A 21,508-nucleotide genomic window follows, 5' to 3' on the forward strand; every position below is an offset into this window, starting at 1 on the left:
CATTCAATTTTGGGAATTATTATAATCAGAGCCGGACAGGCAGTAAAAGCTCCCGGAGATAATAGAAGTATTTTGTTAGAATCTATGAGTAAGTGAACCGAAGATCTTAGCGAAGTTCCAGAAGATGCTGGGACTACCGAGATTTTTCTTGGTGTCATTCCAGTTCAGCCCGACTTTAGTATATCTAAAGAACAAACAGTTCATATCAGTATCTCTTCAAGCGGAATCTGTGGAGATACTCCAGGGATTCGCATGTTATATCCGAAGTTGAAATTGCTACAATATATTCACCAACATTAATTTTGGGACATGGGTATCCCTGAACTCTAGAATCTGCCCTGGATAGGAGAAATATTCAATCACTGTAACAGTTAGAAAGTGGGCAAAGGAATATTCACTTCGAATCTAACGCTATTTATTTTATTGATAAAATAGATTGATTTACAGAGCTGCATCAGAATATTTTATTAAAATACCGAAATTGAACAAGCAATTATAATTATAGAAATAGTTCTGGCTTATAAGATGATTAATAATCTATTCCTTAAATAAGAAGAGTGACCAATTATTTGCGTTCTATAAATTTTTTCTATATTTGAACTTCAAATAATTGTAAGTATGAAAAAAATATTTCAGTAGTTCCTGTTATTTTAAGTGAATGTGAACTCGAATACACGATAGTATCACGCAATTTGATGTAAATGGAACGTGCCACGAATAAGATATTGAGAAAGAAACAGTTTCAAAGCAAAATAGCATTAACTTTCAAAAATAAAGTTAATACATATGCATTATAAATCGAATCGCATCGTCGAATTAAATGCTCTAAAAAACGTAAAAAATAAAATAAATAAAATAAAAATAAAAACCACAAGTGCACACCAATTTTATATGCAACGACAAAGATTATAAAAATAAACATTACCCTAATTTTTACCTCAATGGAAGAATCAATACTTCAACGATAAATTTGAAGCATATTTGGGCGATTTTTCAGCTCTGGTTAAGTATTTTGTTGTCAGAATTCAGTTTTCAAAAAATTCAGTGAAAAAGAGAGAGAGGGCGCTCCAATTTGATTATTCAGATTACGTTTAGTCTTAGCTAGTGCTAGAACTTCAGTGCCTTCGTTACTATTTCAGGTACTTTTTAAGTTGGCCTTTTTTGTATCTTGTGTTTCTTTCCATAGATTAAATGATTGCGCTACTTACTAAACAATTTAAAGTCTTACGCCGCCATATTTTTAATGATTATTTTATAAACTATCGAGTATCAATAATTTCGAAACAATCTACATTTTTAAGAAACATATTTTATTTTAAAGCGAAAGATTCACCACAAAATCCAACATTTCTATTATACAGTGTATGCTTAGAAATTGCTATGTGGTTAAAAAAAAAAAATTGGATACGGCTGCCCAAATTTTTCACGATCCTTTTGGCACGTGCAATAACAAACAATCAGCTCGAAGGTACTGAAGAGGTGAACGTATTTACAGACCGAGAGACAGCCATGAAAACATTCAACTGAGATTGGAATGCTGAGTTCTTGGCTGAGAGAAGAAAACAAGTTTGTGCCGGCGGACAATCCAATTACGCAGTCGACAATCGGTACGACAGTTGACCCTGTAAATGAAGAGGTAAGGCATTCTGCGTTAAAAAATTAAGAAGTTGGCTCAAAAGAAACGCACTCGCAGTTCCATAATACTCTGTGATCATACTCTGAATTCATCAGTTTCCACTATCGCCCAAACAGGACCAGTCTACTGTTATAGAGTTTTCAGGTGCAGGGAGCTGTCAGCAGGAGGATATTCATCTGTATATACATAATATTAATTTATTCGAGTAAGATTAAGTCATATTTATTCCATTTCTACACTATTATTACTGGATATAGTATAGAATATTCGTATAAAGTACTATTGTTACCATCGCAATGTTGTTTAGTGCAAAGTAGGCTGTTTCCTTTACCGATGATTAAATACCATCAATCTGAGATTTCCTTTTCGTTGTTTGTGTCTTCCCTATTCCAGTCCTTTTGTGCCTGCCCTCTGGCATTAAACTTTTTAATATCAAAACGGAATGATTCGTTACTGACAAAAGAATGTGTCTTAATCAGTCAAGCAGAAATTGAAGCGCCTCAAGAATTTTACCGATTAATAAATCTAAAACTTGTATTGACGTTTTTGGATTAACTAGGGTGGAAGTTAGTGTACAGTGGCAGACATAACGAACAGCTTGCATACTACGTATTTATATTTTAATGAGTTTAATTATAATCAGAAATGATCCTTATACAATTTAGTGTTAGTACACTCTAAAGAGGAATGTACATAGTTTTGTACTCATAAAATATTAACTGGAAAAAATACTAGAAAGATAAAGCATTATCTTTCTAGTTCCACTTGTTTAGAAGACTTGTTAATTTGATCATATCTGTGTTATTTATATAAACACAAATGTTAGCCTTTCTACTGAGAGTGATCATTCCACTTCTATCTGATCAACTACCTCAAAACTACATTTACTATATGTTTTATCATTAAATAATATAGATAAAATTTCATGAAAATCCGTCTACCGGGAGTCTAGTTATTACATGCGGACGGACGGACAGATAATAATAATAATAATAAAAAAATAAAAAAAGATTAATGATTGTGTTCAGGATTTATTGTAAACTCCTCTGACAACATGATCGACATGGCCTCTAAGAAATCCAGCTTGGAAACTAGCATTTTAAAGGTTAGTCTTGTAAAGGTTGTAAGGTTGAATTGACAGTTCTTTGTTTTAAGATAGCTGTGGTCTCAGTTTTTGCAAAGATTGGCGTCTTTCGACACAGCTAAAGCCAACGGCAACCTACTTGGCAGGGTTTAACTGGTTGCACACGTCATCCTAGGGTAAATCCAAAATTTTAAAGTAGGGTACCCAGTGTTAAGCATACAAAGCAACGAATTTGTTATATATTTAAGTATTTTATAATAGCATCTGAGGGGGGGGGGTTGGAAGAATTTAGTGTCGACACTGACGCAGTAATGCGTTTCAAAAGTTGTTAACGCTGGTGTCGAAAATATTTGTTGCTAAGAAGTAAAATTGTGCCTTTATAACGAGTTGCCTCGATGTCGCGCTACTCTAGATTATAAAAATAGTTCGAACGACCACCAAGTTAGAGGAGTTTACTACAATAAATCATAAACTCAATCGTTAATCATATTTAGCAGTCACGCGGGTTTGAACGACCCAAAGAACGTGTACTATTACATCTTTGCTCCTGACCAAATTCCGATGCCATTTATATGAAAGTAGTGCAATTAAGAGTACGATGGACCCTTAGTATGAATGCTAAAGTGTTCCCAGCGTTTTTCCATGGAACCGATCTTATTGGTTTGAAGAACGTGATAAAACAATAATACAAATTTTATCTGGCTTTCTTGAGTCTAGTGCGAAGATTGAACTTACCCGAAGCGCATTTCTTATCTGTGCCATTCACCAGTCTGGTTGCCCTTCTCTCTACTTGTTCCAGCAGTTCTATATCCTTCTTAAAGTGAGGCCTCCAGACCTGTATACAGTACAGTACGCAAGATGCCCTAACCATGGCCTTGTACATAGTTAATCGTCTTCTTATCCCTGCTAGCAAAGTTTCTGTATATCACTGAAAAAAAAACCCATGAGCTGACCTGGCAGCATGTCTACACTGCTCAGAGAATTTCATGTCTGACTGCATACCCTAGGTCTTTTTCATTCTCCACTACCCCGAGTGTAGTACCACACAGTTGATAAGTTACTCTGGGGTTACTGCTACCCATGGACATTACCTTGCATTTGTATGTTTTTCCTAAATATAAACGTCATGTATCAGGTTAATTCTGTAAGCACTCAAAGATATTGTGGCCTTAACAAAAGCTAATTTTCGGTTGTTTTAATTCCTTTTCTTTAACAGCATCTAAGTATTATTGATTTACTTGTTGGGATAATAGCTCTATTATCCACTTGTCATTAGACTTAGAAAGCGAAAAGTAGAGGAAAGTAATAGTAGGAGAGGAAGAAGAAGAAAAGAATCGGTGTAGAAGAATGAAAAGGACAGTAACTCCTTCAATTCACGCCACTCATAAACGCCTCAAATAAGCAACGCTTCCCCAGCAGGGAAGACTGTTGTTACCTGTTCTCGGAAACTCCCTGGTGACCGTTTCGAAGCTGATTGGCTTCTCATCGATGGATGGGCAGGTACACCGTTTATTTTCTTCTTTCTCTCTTACTGTTACTTTCCTCTACTTTTCGCTTTCTAAGTCTAATAGGGACAAGTGGATAATAGAGCTATTATCACGTTTTACTCAGACCACAATATCGTGAGTGCTTGCAGAATTAACCTGATACACAAATTCAAGGTCCTGCATATATATATATATATATTTTTTTTTTTTTTTTTATGTTTGACCGTTACAAGGGAAAGGTTTTAGGATTGATTACGATTATGTAGCCCCTAGTTCCTCCCCTCTACAGAAAGCTTAGATTAGTTTCGGTTGTTTGAGTGAGCATTACTCGGAAATGGAAACTCTGATCGATACCAGATTTTCATTATGGTTCTTTGGTGCAGGAAAAGCTTTTTCTAACCTGACTGCTACCTGTCACGCGATGTTGTTTTTGGTAAACACTTCTTGTGTACAGTATCGAAGTTTTTAACCCCTGAGGTACGTTATTTGGCAATTTTTTTAAACTTTTAAACCTGTACCAGTGTTTTCAGTGAGGTAATTAGTATTGAGATACAACTGACTGAATTGCGTAGGGTATATATAGGAGTTTAAAAAGAAATGCGCGACTGTTTATACGCTGTAAATAAAGATTAATTTTTTTCTTCTCTCTTTATTTGTTGAAAATTTTTCCTAAAAACAAAATGAATGGCCGAACAGGGTTAAAGCAAGCACCAATTTTACCGGAACACGTGCCAGGTGAGTTTTAACCTAACACAAAAACCAGGAGTCACAACTAAGAAACGTGTCCCCTTTAACTTCGCACAAAGAATGCAAGAGAGAGTAACAAACTGGCAGGAACTTTCTTATTTTCAGGAAACTGGGACGTAACCCGCCCCCACCATGTGATTTATTCTGCTTAATGGAAAAAAGCTGCCTCCATCAATTCTAGAAGAAACGAAGACTGTTTTCACTTAAAAACATCAGGAAATAGGATGCACAGTGACGCACGGTTGCCTAATTTTCGTGGTTTAAGGATTTATTATCTTTTCAGAAAATGTTATTATATTTTGAAGGAGAATGCAACGCCCTCTTTTGTTAGGAGCAAGTCATTTACATTCTAGAAGAATGACAATTTCGGTTTTATGTCAAACTTGTTTCAGAATTCAAACACGTCAAATCCTCACTCTTTCGAGGACTTTTTTTTTATTACTCTTTTGTGTTAATTCTCTATTCTTCAAGATTTCTTAATATTTCCTCTAAGTAAGGCCGAAAAGATCCTTGAAATTATAGAATAACACCTTATAACATCAGAGAGCAGATATATTCATTTGCCCCTTTAAATCGATATTTTAAGATTTTTAGAGCTTTTAATTGATTTTTTGTTAGAAGATAGTCATTTAGTTCTTGAGAAATCTGAATAATAGATGGGCTTGTTTAAATAACCTTAAATTACTCGAAATGATAGTTTTATAAAGACCGGACCATCTCCACGATGCTCTCCTAGACTTGACTGCTAAAGTATGGAGAAAAACCAAGATGGCTCAAGGCCACTCACTTATCTTTCCACTCCCTATACTATGGAGGAGAAGGCCTAGTGAGGGACATTGAATCTCCTGCTGTTTTCCCCTCTGCTATAGTACCTACCGCATACGTTGAAACGTTACAGTAAAGCAGAAGCAGAATTTTAAAAATGCAGTAAATTCTATGAAATCCTGCATTTTAGAAACCAGAATTCTTTAAAATCCGGCACATTAAATACACTTTCATAAACATATCTAATCTTTTTGAAAGTAGTGCAAAATCAAGGCAACTTGTTGCAAAGAAAAGCTTGTTCAGTTGTAAGAATTTACAATTGTATTATCTATGTTCTTGTGCCTCAAAATATAGATGAAAGAGCAAAATACTCCTGAACACTTTAATTTCTTTGAGGCCATATAGCTTTGAATTTCTTTCTTTTAGCTCTTCCAGTAAGATTTGTAACTTAGCGCAGACTGCTTTTATAAATTACGCCTATACGGGTTGGTCAACACTTCACATACCTTCTCATACAGCATTTGCAAGTTACATATTAAAAATTTCATTTTAGAATTAAAAGAAATGCCTATCAATTTATTAGCGTTTATTAACTAATAAATTAAATAAAATATCTGCAAATATCATTTTACAAATCTTTTTATAGAAGGTTATAATAAAATGTTTTGTATTAAATAATTGTACTGCATATGTTGACGCTTGTGACAGTTACCGTGTGGAACGTACTAGGTCACCTCCCCCACAGAAAATATCTGGGTGCGTCACTGCAAATGTAGTGTTTTAGCCAGGGCACGTTTGAAGGGGCTGCAGCTTCGCTACGGTTCCTAAAATATTGCAATATTACGGTTCCTATAGTATATTGCAATTTACTCATATATTTTGGCAGTTTTTTTTTTTTTTTCATCCCAAAATTGTGCTCTGCCCCGGGCACGAAAGGTGCCTAAATGTGCTAATGTACTAAATACGATGTTCTTGTATTCTGTCTATCTTGTACACTCCTCTGGCACCATGTGGTCTTTTGGAAACTTGTATCTAGTTATTTGTTCTAAATACATCAGCAAATTCAAAATGGGAAGCATTCAAAGAATTTATCTTGGAAGCTACTAGGCTCTACATACCAACTAAGAAATATTGTTCAAGGTTTAGGCCTAAATGACTGTCAGATGAACTAATGAGACATGTGGCAGAGAAGAAAAATGCATGGGATACATACAAATTAATGGGTGACATGGAAGATTATGATAGATATAAGCTGGTGTGTAACCAAGTCACAAAGGATATTAGGCAGACAAAGGCAGATTATGAGAAATCCTTGGCAAAGGATGTAAAGAAAAACAACAAAAATTTTTTTACCTATGTAAACTCTAGAAGGAAGGGGATGAATCAGATTGGTCCACTTGATATCGATGGGTCAACTGTTGATGATCCTGCTCAGGTAGCTAACAAACTAAATGAATATTTTGCATCGACATTCACACATGAGGAGTTATTTAGCGAGAGGAATGCCAGAGGTGTATTCAACTGTGGCAGTAAGCTAGATAATCTTGTAATAACTGAGAGGAAAGTGGAGGAGAAATTGTTGAAGATAAACATAAAAAAGGCACCTGGGGTGGATGGGATCTATCCAGTTATATTAAAGGAGGCAGCAAAGGAAGTAAGCAAACCCTTAGCCATAATTATGAGAGCGTCTTTGGACTCAGGGGAGGTACCCATGTTCTGGAGATGTGCAAATGTGATCCCAATTCACAAAGGAGGATCAAAGGGCAACACAAGTAATTATAGACCTGTTAGTTTAACTTCTGTTCCAGGAAAATTAATGGAAGCATGGTTTTGTTAAGAGAAAGTCTTGCCTGACCAAAAATTAGTTATCCAACTTTATTGGATAACTATGATGTGGTCACAAAGGAACTGGATGCAGAGAATAACTTTGATATCATATATTTGGATCTTAGAAAGGCTTTTGATACTGTTGCACATGGAAGACTGCTGCACAAATTGGAGCAGTGTGGCATTGGAGGCAAATTGCTGTTATGGATAAAGGGGTGGTTGAGGGGGAGAAGACAGAGAGTGGTAATCAATGGACACTGCTTATCGTTGACTAATGTTATTAGTGGAATCCCTCAGGGTTCAGTGTTGGGTCAATTGTTGTTTTCTGTATTTATAAATAATATTGATGATGGTATATCAAACTTAATATCCACGTTTGCAGATGATACGAAGGTTGGCAGGGTTGTTAAGGACACTAATGACAGTACGCTGCTGCAACAGGATCTAGAAAAGTTGAGCAGATGGATTGAGAGGTGGCAAATGAAGTTTTACATTGACAAATGTAAAGTACTACATATGGGAAGCAGCAACCCCAGAGTGACGTATCAACTCTGTGATAATACACTGACATTGGTAGAGAACGAAAAGGACCTTGGGGTAATTGTGCAGGCAGATATGAAGTTTTCTGAGCAGTGCAGACGGTCTGCAAGAGTAGCTCATTTTGTCTTGTCAATGATGTACAGGAATTTTCTAGCAGGGATAAGGAGGTGATTGTCCCCATATATAAGGCAATGGTCAGGCCACGCCTTGAGTACTGCATACAGGTCTGGAGGCCTCATTTTAAGAAGGATGTAGAGCTGTTGGAACGAGTACAGAGAAGGGCAACAAGATCAGTGAATGGAACAAAGGGTTGCTGTTATGAAGAAAGGCTTAAATTTTGCAAATTACAATGTCTGGAGACTAGGCACCTGCGAGATGATCTGATTGAGGTGTATAAAGCCTTGAATGGCTTCAGCATGCTCAATGCTGATGGAATTCTTCCTCTTGCTCAGAACAATCATTTGTGACGGAATAAATTCAAATTGAGGTAAGACAGATGTAGGATAGATGTGCGGAAGTTTGCCTTTAGCCAGCGGATGGTTGGTTGGTGGAACAGACTTCCATCCTTTGTTGTGGAAGTTGATAGCCTAAATAAATTTAAGGCTGAGCTGGACAGGTACTTGGAACGAAGAGAGGGGTGAAATGGGAGCGTGTTTTTTTTTTTTTTTTTTTTCTGATGCTGCATAAGCCTCTACTAATGCTAATGCTAAATGTGCTAAATACGATGTTCTTATATTCTGTCTATGTTGTACGCTCCTCTGGCACCATGTGGCCTTTGGAAACATGTTTCTGGTTATTTTCTCATTTACTGAGTGGATTTTAGAGTAAGAATTTACAGAATTGTTGATAGTGGTTGCTCTCCTCAAGTTCTGATAACTAGAAATTCAACCTCTGCAGACTTCTTGTAGGGATAGTCTGCAAAGTCACACTATGCCAAAGGACAATATTTCAGTTGGTGTTAGCCTCAGTAAACTGGGGAATGGCATTTTGAAGTCCCCAATGAGAATCGTGGAGAGGGAAGGTTTTAATTGTGTGGAAATCCAGCAATAAATGCTGGATTTCCATTATTAAATCAGGATTATATTCGGGTGGCATGTAGACTATCCGAATACACATCTCAGAATAGAGTCCATTACGTAAGAAATTATGGAAAAAACTGTATACCTTAAATTTCGGGAAAATGTTTCTCAGAATACACTACATTACAGCCTTTATGCGCGAACCGAGAACTTTTTTTTTTACTGCGCATCCGCCATATTGCTCATACATTCCTACAATTAGCGCACAGCAACAAATATAATTATTATTATTATTATTATTATTATCTGTTTATTTCTCTTTCGAGACACCCATAGACAGCACGTGGCTAGAGGGTGTGGTTACATTATAGTATTTACAAGCATGTTTACATGAACTTATTTACAAAATTTGGAGATACAAAAACACAGAATATGTGGTTAATGAATTAATTGTTAAGTTGGTTTAATTAATTGCAAATGGTTGTTAAATGCTAAATATTATTATATAAATTATTAAATTAGTCTTCTTATTATATTTATACTTGCCGATACACATTACCAAAGATTTCTGTCCTATACATTTTGTCTGTACATAGTTTCTCTGGATCTATATTTAAATTATTAAAATAATTCACAGTATTTGCTGGGAAAAATCTCCCCAGAGAGTCCAATTGAGTCAGTTGGCACTTGAGACTTGGTTCTTCCCTCTTTATTCTCGGTCGTATCATCCCGGGGCGAGTGATCACGTTTCCCACTTTCGGCGAATCTATTCTCTCCGTTAGTAGCTTTGCCAGAGTTAAGATGTTTCTGGTTGTGATGATATACTTCCAGGGTGTGATGTCCAGATTGGCAGACAAGACCGCTCTTGAGATGGTAAACGGTTTCCCGGCAATCTTGTTTAGCCATCTCAGGAGCCAGTATTCTACTCCTAAGAAGGCCTTGATGTTGCTCTCAGGAGCTGATGACCAGATTGTCGATGCGTACAACGGAATCGGTGTAACGCATTTAAGGATGTATTGAATTATAAGATGAGGGCTTCGGAGACCGGTGAGTTCTTGTCTAGTGCTCCACAGTGCTGCGTATGTCTTTTTCCTAATGTGTTCGAAGTGAGGTATGAAGTTTAATCCTTCATCCCACTTAAGGCCAAGGTCAACATGTGCGGGGGAATTTTGGATTCTGGTATTGTTCACAAAAATCGTAATTTCATTTTTCTTCTTTTTGTTGGTGAAGGTCATTTGGGCAGTTTTCTTTTCATTAAGTTTCAGGCCAATGTAGTGCCGATATTCTTCTAGCTTCTTGATTGCCTTGTTTGCTTCCTCTGATAGATGGGGTGCAGTTTCTTGTTCTTTAGATGTTACAAAAAATTTCAAATCGTCAGCATATGTAATAAATTGTTCACAGTTCTGAGCTAAAAATGGGGCTAGTGCTATTGCAAAGAAGGTGGCGGACAATACGCCCCCTTGAGGTACTCCCCTGGAGATACAGTAAGATGCTGTTTGTTTCCCGTTTATTGCGATAATTTGTCTTTCTTGAAGGGTGTTAGTGAGAATGCTTAAAGTGCTTCCTGAAATGAGGAAATACTCCTTGAGGATTACTGTTATAGCTGGGATTGAGACGTTGTCGAAGGCTGCTGCTACATACAGGAAAACGATGTCCAACTGTTGTTTATTGTTTAAAGCTAGCTGTATTCGGAGTAGAGTCTCCATTAATACAACAAATATTAAAAAAATAATAATAAATAAATATTTTTCAAGATGTTTCTTTCGAAATTATTCCCCAATCTCTTCTTAAGCAAAAGAATAAAAGTAGTGCACTCCAAAACACGCCATTGCAAGAATAATATTAATAGATCCGGGTAATTTAAAATGCTTAGAAATCATCACCTTGACACTAATTTCGTGTATTCTTACGTGATATATGATGGGGGTTGGGGAATATTCGTTCCACACTACCTCCCAAGTATTCGTGAAGAAATGCAAATGTCATAAACGAGTCCAACGCTCTGTGCCCAAATTCCCTTTCACTTCTTCAGTTTTCAATTTAATGTGGCCACAACCTCACAAAACGGGCGATTAGCATTCCTTGCAAGTAACAGACCGTGCAAGGTTGAAACACCCTGGCCGAAACTAATAACTTCTTTGCTGTGGGGGCTAATTAGCAACTGGAAATACAGACACGCTAATATTAATTCGCTTAAGTGCCTTCCTCATGAGGGACGAGATTACACTTTGTTCGTGTCTTCAAAGCTACACTGGGATAAGAGGCGTGTCTGAGAGGGAAGAATTTTCTCCAGCCCTATGTTTTCTGTAAGATGGGAGGGTTGAGAAATGTTTGCTTTTTGAAACTGTTCATATGAATCGAGGCGTTTATTTTTAATATGGATACTGAACAAATATGAAAACTCAAACACGGAAAGAAATGCGTTATTTTAAATCATTTTCATCACACTTGTGTTTTTGCTTTTGTAAGACTCAGAATATTATTTGTATACAGTTGTTTTTTGAATTATATTAACGTTTGAACTAAAAATTTAATAAATAAATGAACCGATATTGTGCCTCAGACTAGAGCAGAAAGCAAAAGACTCGAGGTAGTGGAATTACCGTAGCTCTGAGGAGAACTGGGTGGGTTATCCTCTGAATCACAGCCTTATGAAATGCACTGCTTGTTTGACGTTTGTGGGGCTATCAGGAAAGGGACATGATATTGTCAAGGGGGATGGATGTCTTTGTGTGTGTTCGATTTAAATAGTGTGAGGATATTAGGCGCTAACTCAGCGTTTATACTGTTGCACATAAAAGACTGTTGTACAAATTGGAGCAGTATGGCATTAAGAGCAAGTTGCTACAATGGATAAAGGAAAGGTTGAGTGGGAGAAGACAGAGTAGTAATCCATGGACACTGCTCTTCGTGGACTAATCTTATTAGTGGAGTCCTCCAGATTCGGTGTTGGACCCATTGTTGTTTTCTACATTTATCAGTGATGTTGATGAAGGTATACCAGGCTCATTGTCCAAGTTTGCAGATGATACAAAGGTTGTCAGAGTTGTTAATGACAGTAGTTGTAGTACGCTGTTGCAAAATAATCTTTAAAAGTTGGGCAGATGGGCTGAGAGGTGGCAATTGAAGTTTAACATTGACAAATGTAAAGTACTGCATGTGGGTAGCAGTAACCCCAGAATAACATACCAACTGTGCGGTACTGCACTCAGGGTAGTGGAGAATGGAAAAGACCTGGGGATAATTGTGGCGTCAGATATGAAGTTTTCAGACAACTGCAGACAGGGACAATATCCTGTATATCATTAACAATACCCCATGACCTGCTCTGGCAGATCATGGGGTCTTGTTAATGATATACAGGAACTTTGCTAGCAGGGATAAGGAGGTGATTATCCCTTTGTACAAGGCAATGGTCAGGCCACACCTTGAGTACTGCATACAGGTCTGGAAGCCTCATTTTAGGAAGAATGTAGAGCTGCTGGAACGAATACAGAGGAGGGCTACGAGATTGGCGAGTGGCACAAAGGGGTGCTCTTACCAAGAAAGGCTTAAGTTCTGAAAATTGCAGCGTCTAGAGACTAGGCGCTATATTACACAATAAAAAGGCAGTAATTTTCACGGCTGTTGTATCCGGGTTTGTTTTTTTTAAATATATATTGTTTTAAGGCTTATTTGGGTTGATGCACTATATGCATCTGTCCCTGTCGCTTCTGGAAGCATCTCTGGAACTGTAAATTGGTTAAGTCTGTTGTTGTTTCTGTTGGATGGTTGAAATGTCATCAAATCTCATATTTTATATGTATGTTATAAAATAAATAAAACTATGTACAATCATACGAAAATAAATAGTTTGGAAGAGAGATAATAAAAGGATAACATGTATAAAATATATCAAATAAGAAAGTCATAGATAGAACAATACATGGTTAGAGAGTAATATTTGAAAAGAAATTTGGATGACCAGCTATTTATTCTTGTCTCTACTCGATGACAAACAGCATTATTCTTCGATGATTCTTCTTGTATTTCCTATGACTCGCTTTCCAAGCGAACATGCTCATGTGACTAGAATGTTTTCAGCTATCATGAAGCTATGTATTAGTCATGAATCATGTCTTTAATGACACACCCCACTCTCCGGGGGAAACCTCTAAAAGTGGGTGGTGTAGTGATAAACGTGAGAGTATGTGGGCGATGAGCAAAAACAATGGATTACCAAACGCTGACTACACCCTCAGTGATTCAAGGCTGAATTTTGTTAACCTTGGGATAAAATACCTTTGCAGCGGACTGCAGTTACCAAATGGATGCTGTCTTTTATATTTGTCAGATCTTAATCTGCAGAGAAATGCGTTTCTGATTTCCCCTATATCCATCTCGACATATCAACACTTTGACATTTTATTCTAGGGTCCAATACGAGTGTCCATTCGTCCACTTCTGCACATTGGTTATCATAATGAGGTCGTGGTAAGAGAGAAACGACAATGCCTGTTTTCCAACACCCAACAGCGACAGCAATGAACTTGCGAAATTTGGAAATGAGATATTATTGTATCAGAGTTCATTTCGAAAATTAATAAATCTTAAAATAAATCTTAAAATGTACATAAAGTTGGGTTCGATGTGTATTGATATTTTTCACTAGTCTTGTTAGATAGTTGTTAGCTGTTTTCATTATGTTATTTATTTTCTGGATTCGAGCTCTGCTCTGACAAATTAATAAAAATTGATAAATTGAATAGCAATTTTGAAAACTTTTATTATTCAGAAGGTCAGTACGCACGTCCCCTTTCGGAAGTGAGGTGCACAAACGTGTGCTAGCATTGAGTCTATTAGATTTTGGATCACTGCTTGCTTTAATGATGTCCACATTTGTATGACTTCGTTTAAATTATCCATGTTCGTAGATTCGAGATGACTACCTCTTAGTTCACGGTCCACGAGTTCCATAGCAGCGTTTCTCAAAATGCAGCCACCCCCGCGTTGGTGAAGGTACTCTGGAGAAAGATGGAGGAAAGTTATTACAGTTACATCCGAAATTTATATTTGAATACAATGAGTAATACAGCTTGAACAATAAATTTTCTGTTAGATGAGGTTTTTTTATAAGACAGGTTCATGTATTGGTAATCTTTCTTGAGTATTAATCAATTTAAATGCTGGACATTTGAGTTATTGCGTTTATAATCGGAAGATGGCAGCACAAGCAATTTGTGAATATACGAATAGTAGTAGTAGCATGTGATGCAAGAAAGCAAGTGTATGAGCTTATGCAGCATCAGCCAAAACAAAAAAAAAAAAAAATCACACCATTCCCTCCAAATGCCTGTCCAGTTCCTCCTTAAATTTATTTAACCTGTCAACTTCCACAACGACAGATGGAAGTTTGTTCCAGCAATTAACCACCCGCTGGCTAAAGGCAAATTTGCGCACATATATTCTACATCTGTCCTTTCTTAATTTGAATTTATGCCCCTTAGGTTCGTAATCTGAACAAGTGGAAGGATCCCATCAGAATTCAGCGTGCTCAACCCATTCAAGGCCTTATACACCTCAATCAGATCACCGCGCAGGTGCCTAGTCTCCAGCCACTGCAATTTGCGGAACTTAAACCTCTCTTGGTAAGAGGATCCCTTCATTCCCCTCACCAATCTTGTTGCCCTTCTCCGTACACGCTCAAGTAAATCTACATCCTTCCTAAAATGAGGCCTCCAGACCTGTACGCAGTACTCAAGACGTGGCCTCACCATTGCCTTATACAGAGGGACAATCACCTCCTTTTCCCTGCTAGCAAAATTCCTATATATCATTGACAAAACCCCATGACCTGCCCTGGCAGCCTGTCTGCATTGCTCAGAAAACTTCATATCTGACTGCACAATTACTCCCAGGTCTTTTTCATTTTCTACCACCTTAAGTGTAGTACCACACAGTTGGTACGTTTCTCTGGGGTTACTTCTACCCATATGCTGTACTTTGCATTTGTCAACGTTAAACTTCAGCTGCCACTTCTCAGCCCATCTTCCCAAATTTTCTAGATCCTGTTGCAGTAGCACACTGCCATTACTGTCATTAACAACCCTGCCAACCTTTGTATCATCTGCAAAGTTTGACACTAAGTCTGATATAACTTCATCAATATCATTGATAAATATACAAAACAACAGTGGACCCAACACCGAACCCTGTGGAACTCCACTAATAATATTAGTCCACGAAGAGCAGCACCCATTGATTACCACCCTCTGTCTTTTCCCACTTAACCATCCTTTTATCCATTTTAGCAACTTACCCTTAATACCATTCTGCTCCAATTTGTACAATAGTCTTCCATGCGCAACAGTGTCAAAAGCTTTCATGAAATCCAAATATATGATATCAAAATTATTTTTTGCATCCAGTTCCTTTGTAACCACATCATAATATCCTATCAAATTGGTCAGACAAGACTTTCCCTTAACAAACCCATGCTGTGTCTGAATTATTGCTGCAGTCTTGTCTAGATGATCCTGCAATGCATCTTTAACCAGTGACTCCATTATTTTACCCGGAACAGAAGTTAAACTAACTGGTCTGTAATTACTCTTGTCACCCTTCGATCCCCCTTTGTGAACTGGAGATACATTTTCACTTCTCCAGTCCGTGGGAACCTCCCCTGAGTCCAAGGATGCTCTCATAATTATGGCTAAGGGTTTGCTTAGTTGCTTTGCCGCCTCCTTTAATATAACTGGATAGATCCCATCCATACCAGGTGCTTTTCTTATGTTTAACTTCAACAATTTCTCCTCCACTTTGCTCTCAGTTATTACAAAATCATTAAGTATCCTGCTACAATTTGATAACCTTCTGCCATTTTCAAACTTTAATAATTCCTCTTGTGTGAATGTAGCTGCAAAATACTCATTCAGTTTGTTTGCTATCTGAGCAGGATCATCAACAGTCGAACCATCGATGTCAAGTGGACCAATCAGATTCATCCCCTTCCTTTTAGAGTTTATATAAGTAAAGAAATCCTTGCTGTTTTTCTTAGCATCTTTTGCCAAGGATTTCTCGTAATCTGCCTTCGTCTGCCTAACCTCTGTTACCTGATTATAGGCTAGCTTATATCTGCCATAGGCTCCTGAGTCGCTTGATAATTTATATGCATCCCATGCATTTTTCTTCTCTGTTACGAGTCTCATTAGTTCATTTGATAACCATTTAGGCCTAAACCTTGATCAATATTTCTTAATAGGTATGAAACTTTTAGTAGCATCCACGATTAATTCCTTGAATGCTTCCCACTTAGAATTTACTGTTGGTAACATCGTCAGTTGATCCCACTGTACAGAATTTAAAAACTGTCTGAGACCACTGTAGTCACCTTTACGGAAGTAAAAACCCTTTCCTTTACCCCTGATGGTAATTAAATCTTTAAGTAAATCCCACATCAGTACACTGTGATCACTGCCACCTAGTTGTTCCTTTATCTGCAAATTCTTAATATACGAATGATCACTGCTGATAACCAGATCAACAGTATTACTCTCTCCGGTTGCCTCTCGAACATGCTGCTGCAGAAAACAATCATCCAATAAATCCACAAACGTCTGACTAGTGTCTGAGTGACAAACCCACAAGTTCCAGTCAATATCGGGGAAGTTAAAATGTCCCATTATAAGACTCTCTGATTTACTAGCCCACTCTATTTCTCTGTACAGTTGTTCATTGTACTCATTCGAGTCATTAGGCCTATAACTCACTCTTATTCTTATTTTTGCTTTCGCAGTGCTTATGTCACACAAAACTGAGTCAACAGTGCACTGTTCATCTATATCAACTGGATGCACTTCTTTTGATTTTATGTTTTCCTTAATTAACAGCATAACACCTCCTCCCTTCCTATCCTGTCTATCCTTTCTGTACATATTGTACTCCCCAAATTCCAGTTCTGCATTCCTTATATCTGTGTGACACCACGTCTCTGATATCCCAACAATATCCGCCTTTGATGTCTCGACCAACACTTCAAATTCATCAAATTTATTTACTATACTTCTAGCGTTGGTATACATGCACCTATTCTTATTCTTAGTTACCCTAGCATATCCCATATACTCACCTATTTCACGATGACTGCCATCCGTCCCTGAAACCCCCAACACCCCTCGCTCCAGGTCGCTACTTATTCTAATAGAAGCAGTGCAAGAATCACTTTCACCTCTGCCAGTGGCTACTGTTAATCTATTAGTCCTTGTATCCCCCCAAGCTAGCAGTTTTCCGACCCACCTAACACTGTCTCGATAGCATCAGCAAATATTCTTGCACCCTTTCTATTTAAGTGTATCCCATCCCTGTAGAAGCAGTCTCTCCTGTTAGCAAGTACAGATCAGGCTGAAAAAAATTTTTCCCCTTGAGCGTTGCACAATCTTTCCAGGGCCGAATTGATCGACAAGGCTCTCATCATATATTCCCTCCTATCGTGTCTGGGCAGAATTGCAGACACTTTCAAATTCAACCCTAATTCACGGCTTTTGTTCAACAGTGACCTGTACTTGTTAAGTAATTCTGCCCATCTCCTACTCTTAATATCAATAGTGCCAACGTGTACAACTATATCACCTTTTGTGCCCTTAAAAGATGATATCCGCTCTAAAACGTCATCAACCTTTGCCCCTGGCAGACATACCCTGGTCCTGTTCCACCTATCCTTTTTACAAAGCATGTTCCCCGTTTCTCTGACAATAGAGTCACCAACAAATACTGTGGGACTAGCGCATTCTGCCTTGGGAATTGGCGCTGTGTCGCGCTATGACCAAGTACAAGCTCTGGCGTTGATGTGGGCCGCTCAATTTAGATCCTTCGAGGGCATCCACCCTGTCCTTCAATCTCTCATATAGGCCCATAACAACGCTGAGTTGTCGCCTGATTTCCTTACATCGCGCACACACAGAGACATCCCCCATGGCAATATCATGTTCTGTTCCAGAGAGTTCGGCAAACATTTCACAAGTTGCACATTTTTTTAGGCTGCGATGCGATGGAGAATCGCCCCACTCAGTTCTCCCCCGAGTCACAGCACTCCTGCCACTTTGTGACCGTTGCTTTGCTGCTCTAGTCTGGGGCATGATATTTTAAATTAATAAGATCAATACATTTAATTAATTAAATGTCAATACTACTCTTTATAATAGAAACAGTGATGCGTATTACGCTATATAATTATACGTTGATATTTTAAATTTTAAATCGACAGTATTCCTAGAGCTTAGGAATACTTTACAAAAGTTTTATGGACTTGTACGCACAGTACTAAGGATAGATGTAGAGAAAGAAATGGAAGTTGCGGATAGTTCCACAGATTCAAAAATCTTGTGTGCTATGAAATACAGTTATAAATACTGTACTTAATTATTTTCATGTGCTTGTTTATCAGTAGATGGCACCACTAATCGAATTTTTTCGATTAGTGGTGCCATCTACTGGTAAAAAATCACATTTCGATGGATTCGCAGCTCTTTTTTAGTGACAGCGATAGTTTCGCCTCCTATTGGCCAAATAATGAAATACTGTATAAACAAATTCTGCTATCCACGATCAGGGAATGTGTTATACAGTATTTAAATTAAGGAAAATTACTCAAATTCAAAAATAATTAAAAGCTGGAAACTGTGGATATGGAGGCTTCTTAAGATGACAATTCTAACTGTTCTTAATTGTTTAAACAGCTAATTGTTTAGAGCGACAATCAACACAAGAATACTATAACGAATTAATTGACATCCATTTTTTAAAAAATATTTAAAATATCCATTGTTATCCAGTAGTACCCTGATCTTACTGCATTCTGAATGTTACAGGATGATATATAATTAATTTAAATAATCAGAGCACATAAAGTAATTGCATTATGGTAAGTAATTTTACTCTAAAATATACTCCAGATGCAGAGCAGTGGCTTCAAAAGATTTAGATAAATATAGTAATTTTTTTTACAAAGAAATGTAATTTTTAGTTGGATATGGATCTTGCATTGATTAACATTTATCTTTTTCAATCTGTTACAGATCCGGAAGTCTCGATGCGCACTTGATAATGTCCCTCCTTCTACATGGATGACAGATTTGTCAGCCACCAATCTATCCCAAAGACACGTGGAGATCATATTCGAAGACACCTCTTTCTTAAAAAAATGCCCAAGTTGTGACGACGTAATTGTGGTGCTGGCTTCATTCTTCATTATCTTTATTATAGTTGGCCTTCTGAAAGCGTACGCAGTCATCCTGGTCTTCTTGATGTTTATCTATCCCTTGAGACCAGTGTCGGAGCACTATTGGCTAGTTGCTACGTGCTTCTTTTTCACCCTTGTATTAGGTAAATGAAGCTTTCTAAAATCATTGAAATTGCTTAACCGAGACCCTTTTATTTGGAGTTGCTTAAATGAATAGAATACTTATGTACAGACCAACATCCAAGGGGGTTTATTTTATATCTCATCAAGGGGGTTCGAGTAAATTGTTGATTACAGGTATACCCAAGATGTCAACCTTCAGCTCAATCATTGCTTTCTAGGTCTGTTGAGTTCTTGCACGTTTTGTTACCATCTCCTCCATTCCATTACTTGCAGAAAACCCTGGGTTCTAATCCGGTCTAGACGGAAAGGTCTTTTATCAGTTTTATTCGCACGGTGGCCGAATTATTCTATCGGTGGCGCAGGTTTACAGTTTTCCACTCTGCTTGGATGATTGCAAAACCCCTGTGATGGTTGGACTGTACCCTGAATTTCTTATAGAAGAAAGCATTTGTTAAGCCGAACTAATTTAGTTAATAAGATTTTATGTATTTTCTTTGCCGATTAGAATTAAATTATTTTTCTTTCTTTATAGCGCCAGTAGGTAGTGCTGTAAACAACCGATTGGGTTGTAGATTACCAGCCTTCTTGGGAAGTTTATTTGCCTCTCTCGGTCTGTTCATTGGAGCATTCTGCAAGTCCATCGGAACGATGATACTTTTCTGTGGTATTTTTGTAGGTAAATTACTTATTGTTAATTTTCAAATCTACACTGCTCAAAACAATTTAAGGATCTCGATTACAGTAGGTATAATGCTGACGAATCCTGTACTTTAGTCATTGAGGGACCACAAAGATATGAGGTTGGTCCCAAGATAAACATGATTGTTTAAGCAGTGTAATTTTTGAGAACTTAAAAGACTTAAATATTATAATTAAGAACTATAAATAGAAACTCCTATCCGTCTCTGTTTTCTCTCTCTCTGTATTGTGTATTTAATTTTTCTTTTCTTTACAGGGATAGGATTCTCCTTTGTATACATCAGCACCATTTCATACGTCAGCATGTATTTTGCTGAAAGTGGAAGACCAGTGGCAATTTCTGTAGCAATGACCGGTGCTAGTTGCGGCGAAATATTTCTCCCCATTGCCATCAATATGATCATGGAAGAATGTACCCTTACAGCTTCATTTTTGTACGTGTCAGCTATCTGTTTACAGTTAGCAGTATTGTCAATGTTTCTCAGTCAGGAAAGACTAACAAGGAAGAAAGAAGAAGAAATGAATCAGGACATGCCATCCTTGTCACTGAGTGATCAAATCAGTCAGACGTCACTAGATGATAAGAGAGGAAATCGGCTACGCATGATGGCACGAAAACTGAAGTCAAAAATCCGCCAGAATATTAAACACAACATTAAAGAGGCTTTTGATGTATTATCTCCAAAGTTTCTGAAGGATCCCTTTTTCATAATCTTAATTCTCCTTGTGGCCGTAATGAGAATAGGAGCTTCGACCTTCATCTTGTTTGTCATCCCCTTTGTGAGAAGTGTGGGCGTTCCTCACTTCCACGCTGCTGTCCTCTTAGTTTACATTGGAATTGGAGACCTTATAGGACGAGCTTTGGTACTTTTACTCTGCGCATGGCCAATAGTGAAAAGATCCCATCAAAATATCATCACCACAATGTTAGCCGCGATAAGTGTGTGGGTTTTTATTTTTTTAAGGGATGTGGTCCACTTTGGACTCATTTCAACACTGCATGGAATTGCTAGTGGATGGTGGTACAGTCTTATACCTGTCATGCTGGGTGATGTCTATGGTGCTTATAATATCTCAGCTACGTGGAGCGTTATTCAGACGTTTCAAGCAATAGCGAATCTCTTATTTCCGGAAATAGTAGGTGAGAATGCAGCTGATATTATTATAATAATTATATGACATTGGTTGAATTTTTTTAGACAAATCAAAGTTTGTACTCTGGCATCAATATTGTACCATCTCTCATCTAACGAGCTATAAGAAAAAATATATTTGTCGTAGTTTATACTTTTACGTCTAGATGGTAGCAGGTGCGGACAACGTTCTGAGCAAACTTTTGATTCCTTTTTTTTTTTTTTTTTTAAG

At 37.5% G+C, this 21,508-nt stretch overlaps 1 protein-coding gene across 1 annotated transcript; it reads left to right on the plus strand.

Annotated features, from left to right (window-relative positions):
• Positions 1-1,115: 1,115 nt before the first annotated feature.
• LOC150075115 (monocarboxylate transporter 12-like) lies at positions 1,116-20,927 on the plus strand. The gene is made up of 5 exons (XM_090388369.1): positions 1,116-1,139; positions 19,158-19,464; positions 19,977-20,120; positions 20,400-20,815; positions 20,889-20,927. The coding sequence occupies exons 2-5, from the start codon at positions 19,206-19,208 to the stop codon at positions 20,925-20,927; spliced, it is 858 nt and encodes a 285-aa protein (XP_090244495.1). The 5' UTR covers positions 1,116-1,139; positions 19,158-19,205.
• The last annotated feature ends 581 nt before the right edge of the window (positions 20,928-21,508 follow it).

The sequence above is a fragment of the Mastigoproctus giganteus genome, chromosome 14, assembly GCF_048544385.1.
Source record: "Mastigoproctus giganteus isolate SK-2022 chromosome 14, ASM4854438v1, whole genome shotgun sequence".
In the NCBI taxonomy this organism is placed as follows: Eukaryota; Metazoa; Arthropoda; class Arachnida; order Uropygi; family Thelyphonidae; genus Mastigoproctus; species Mastigoproctus giganteus.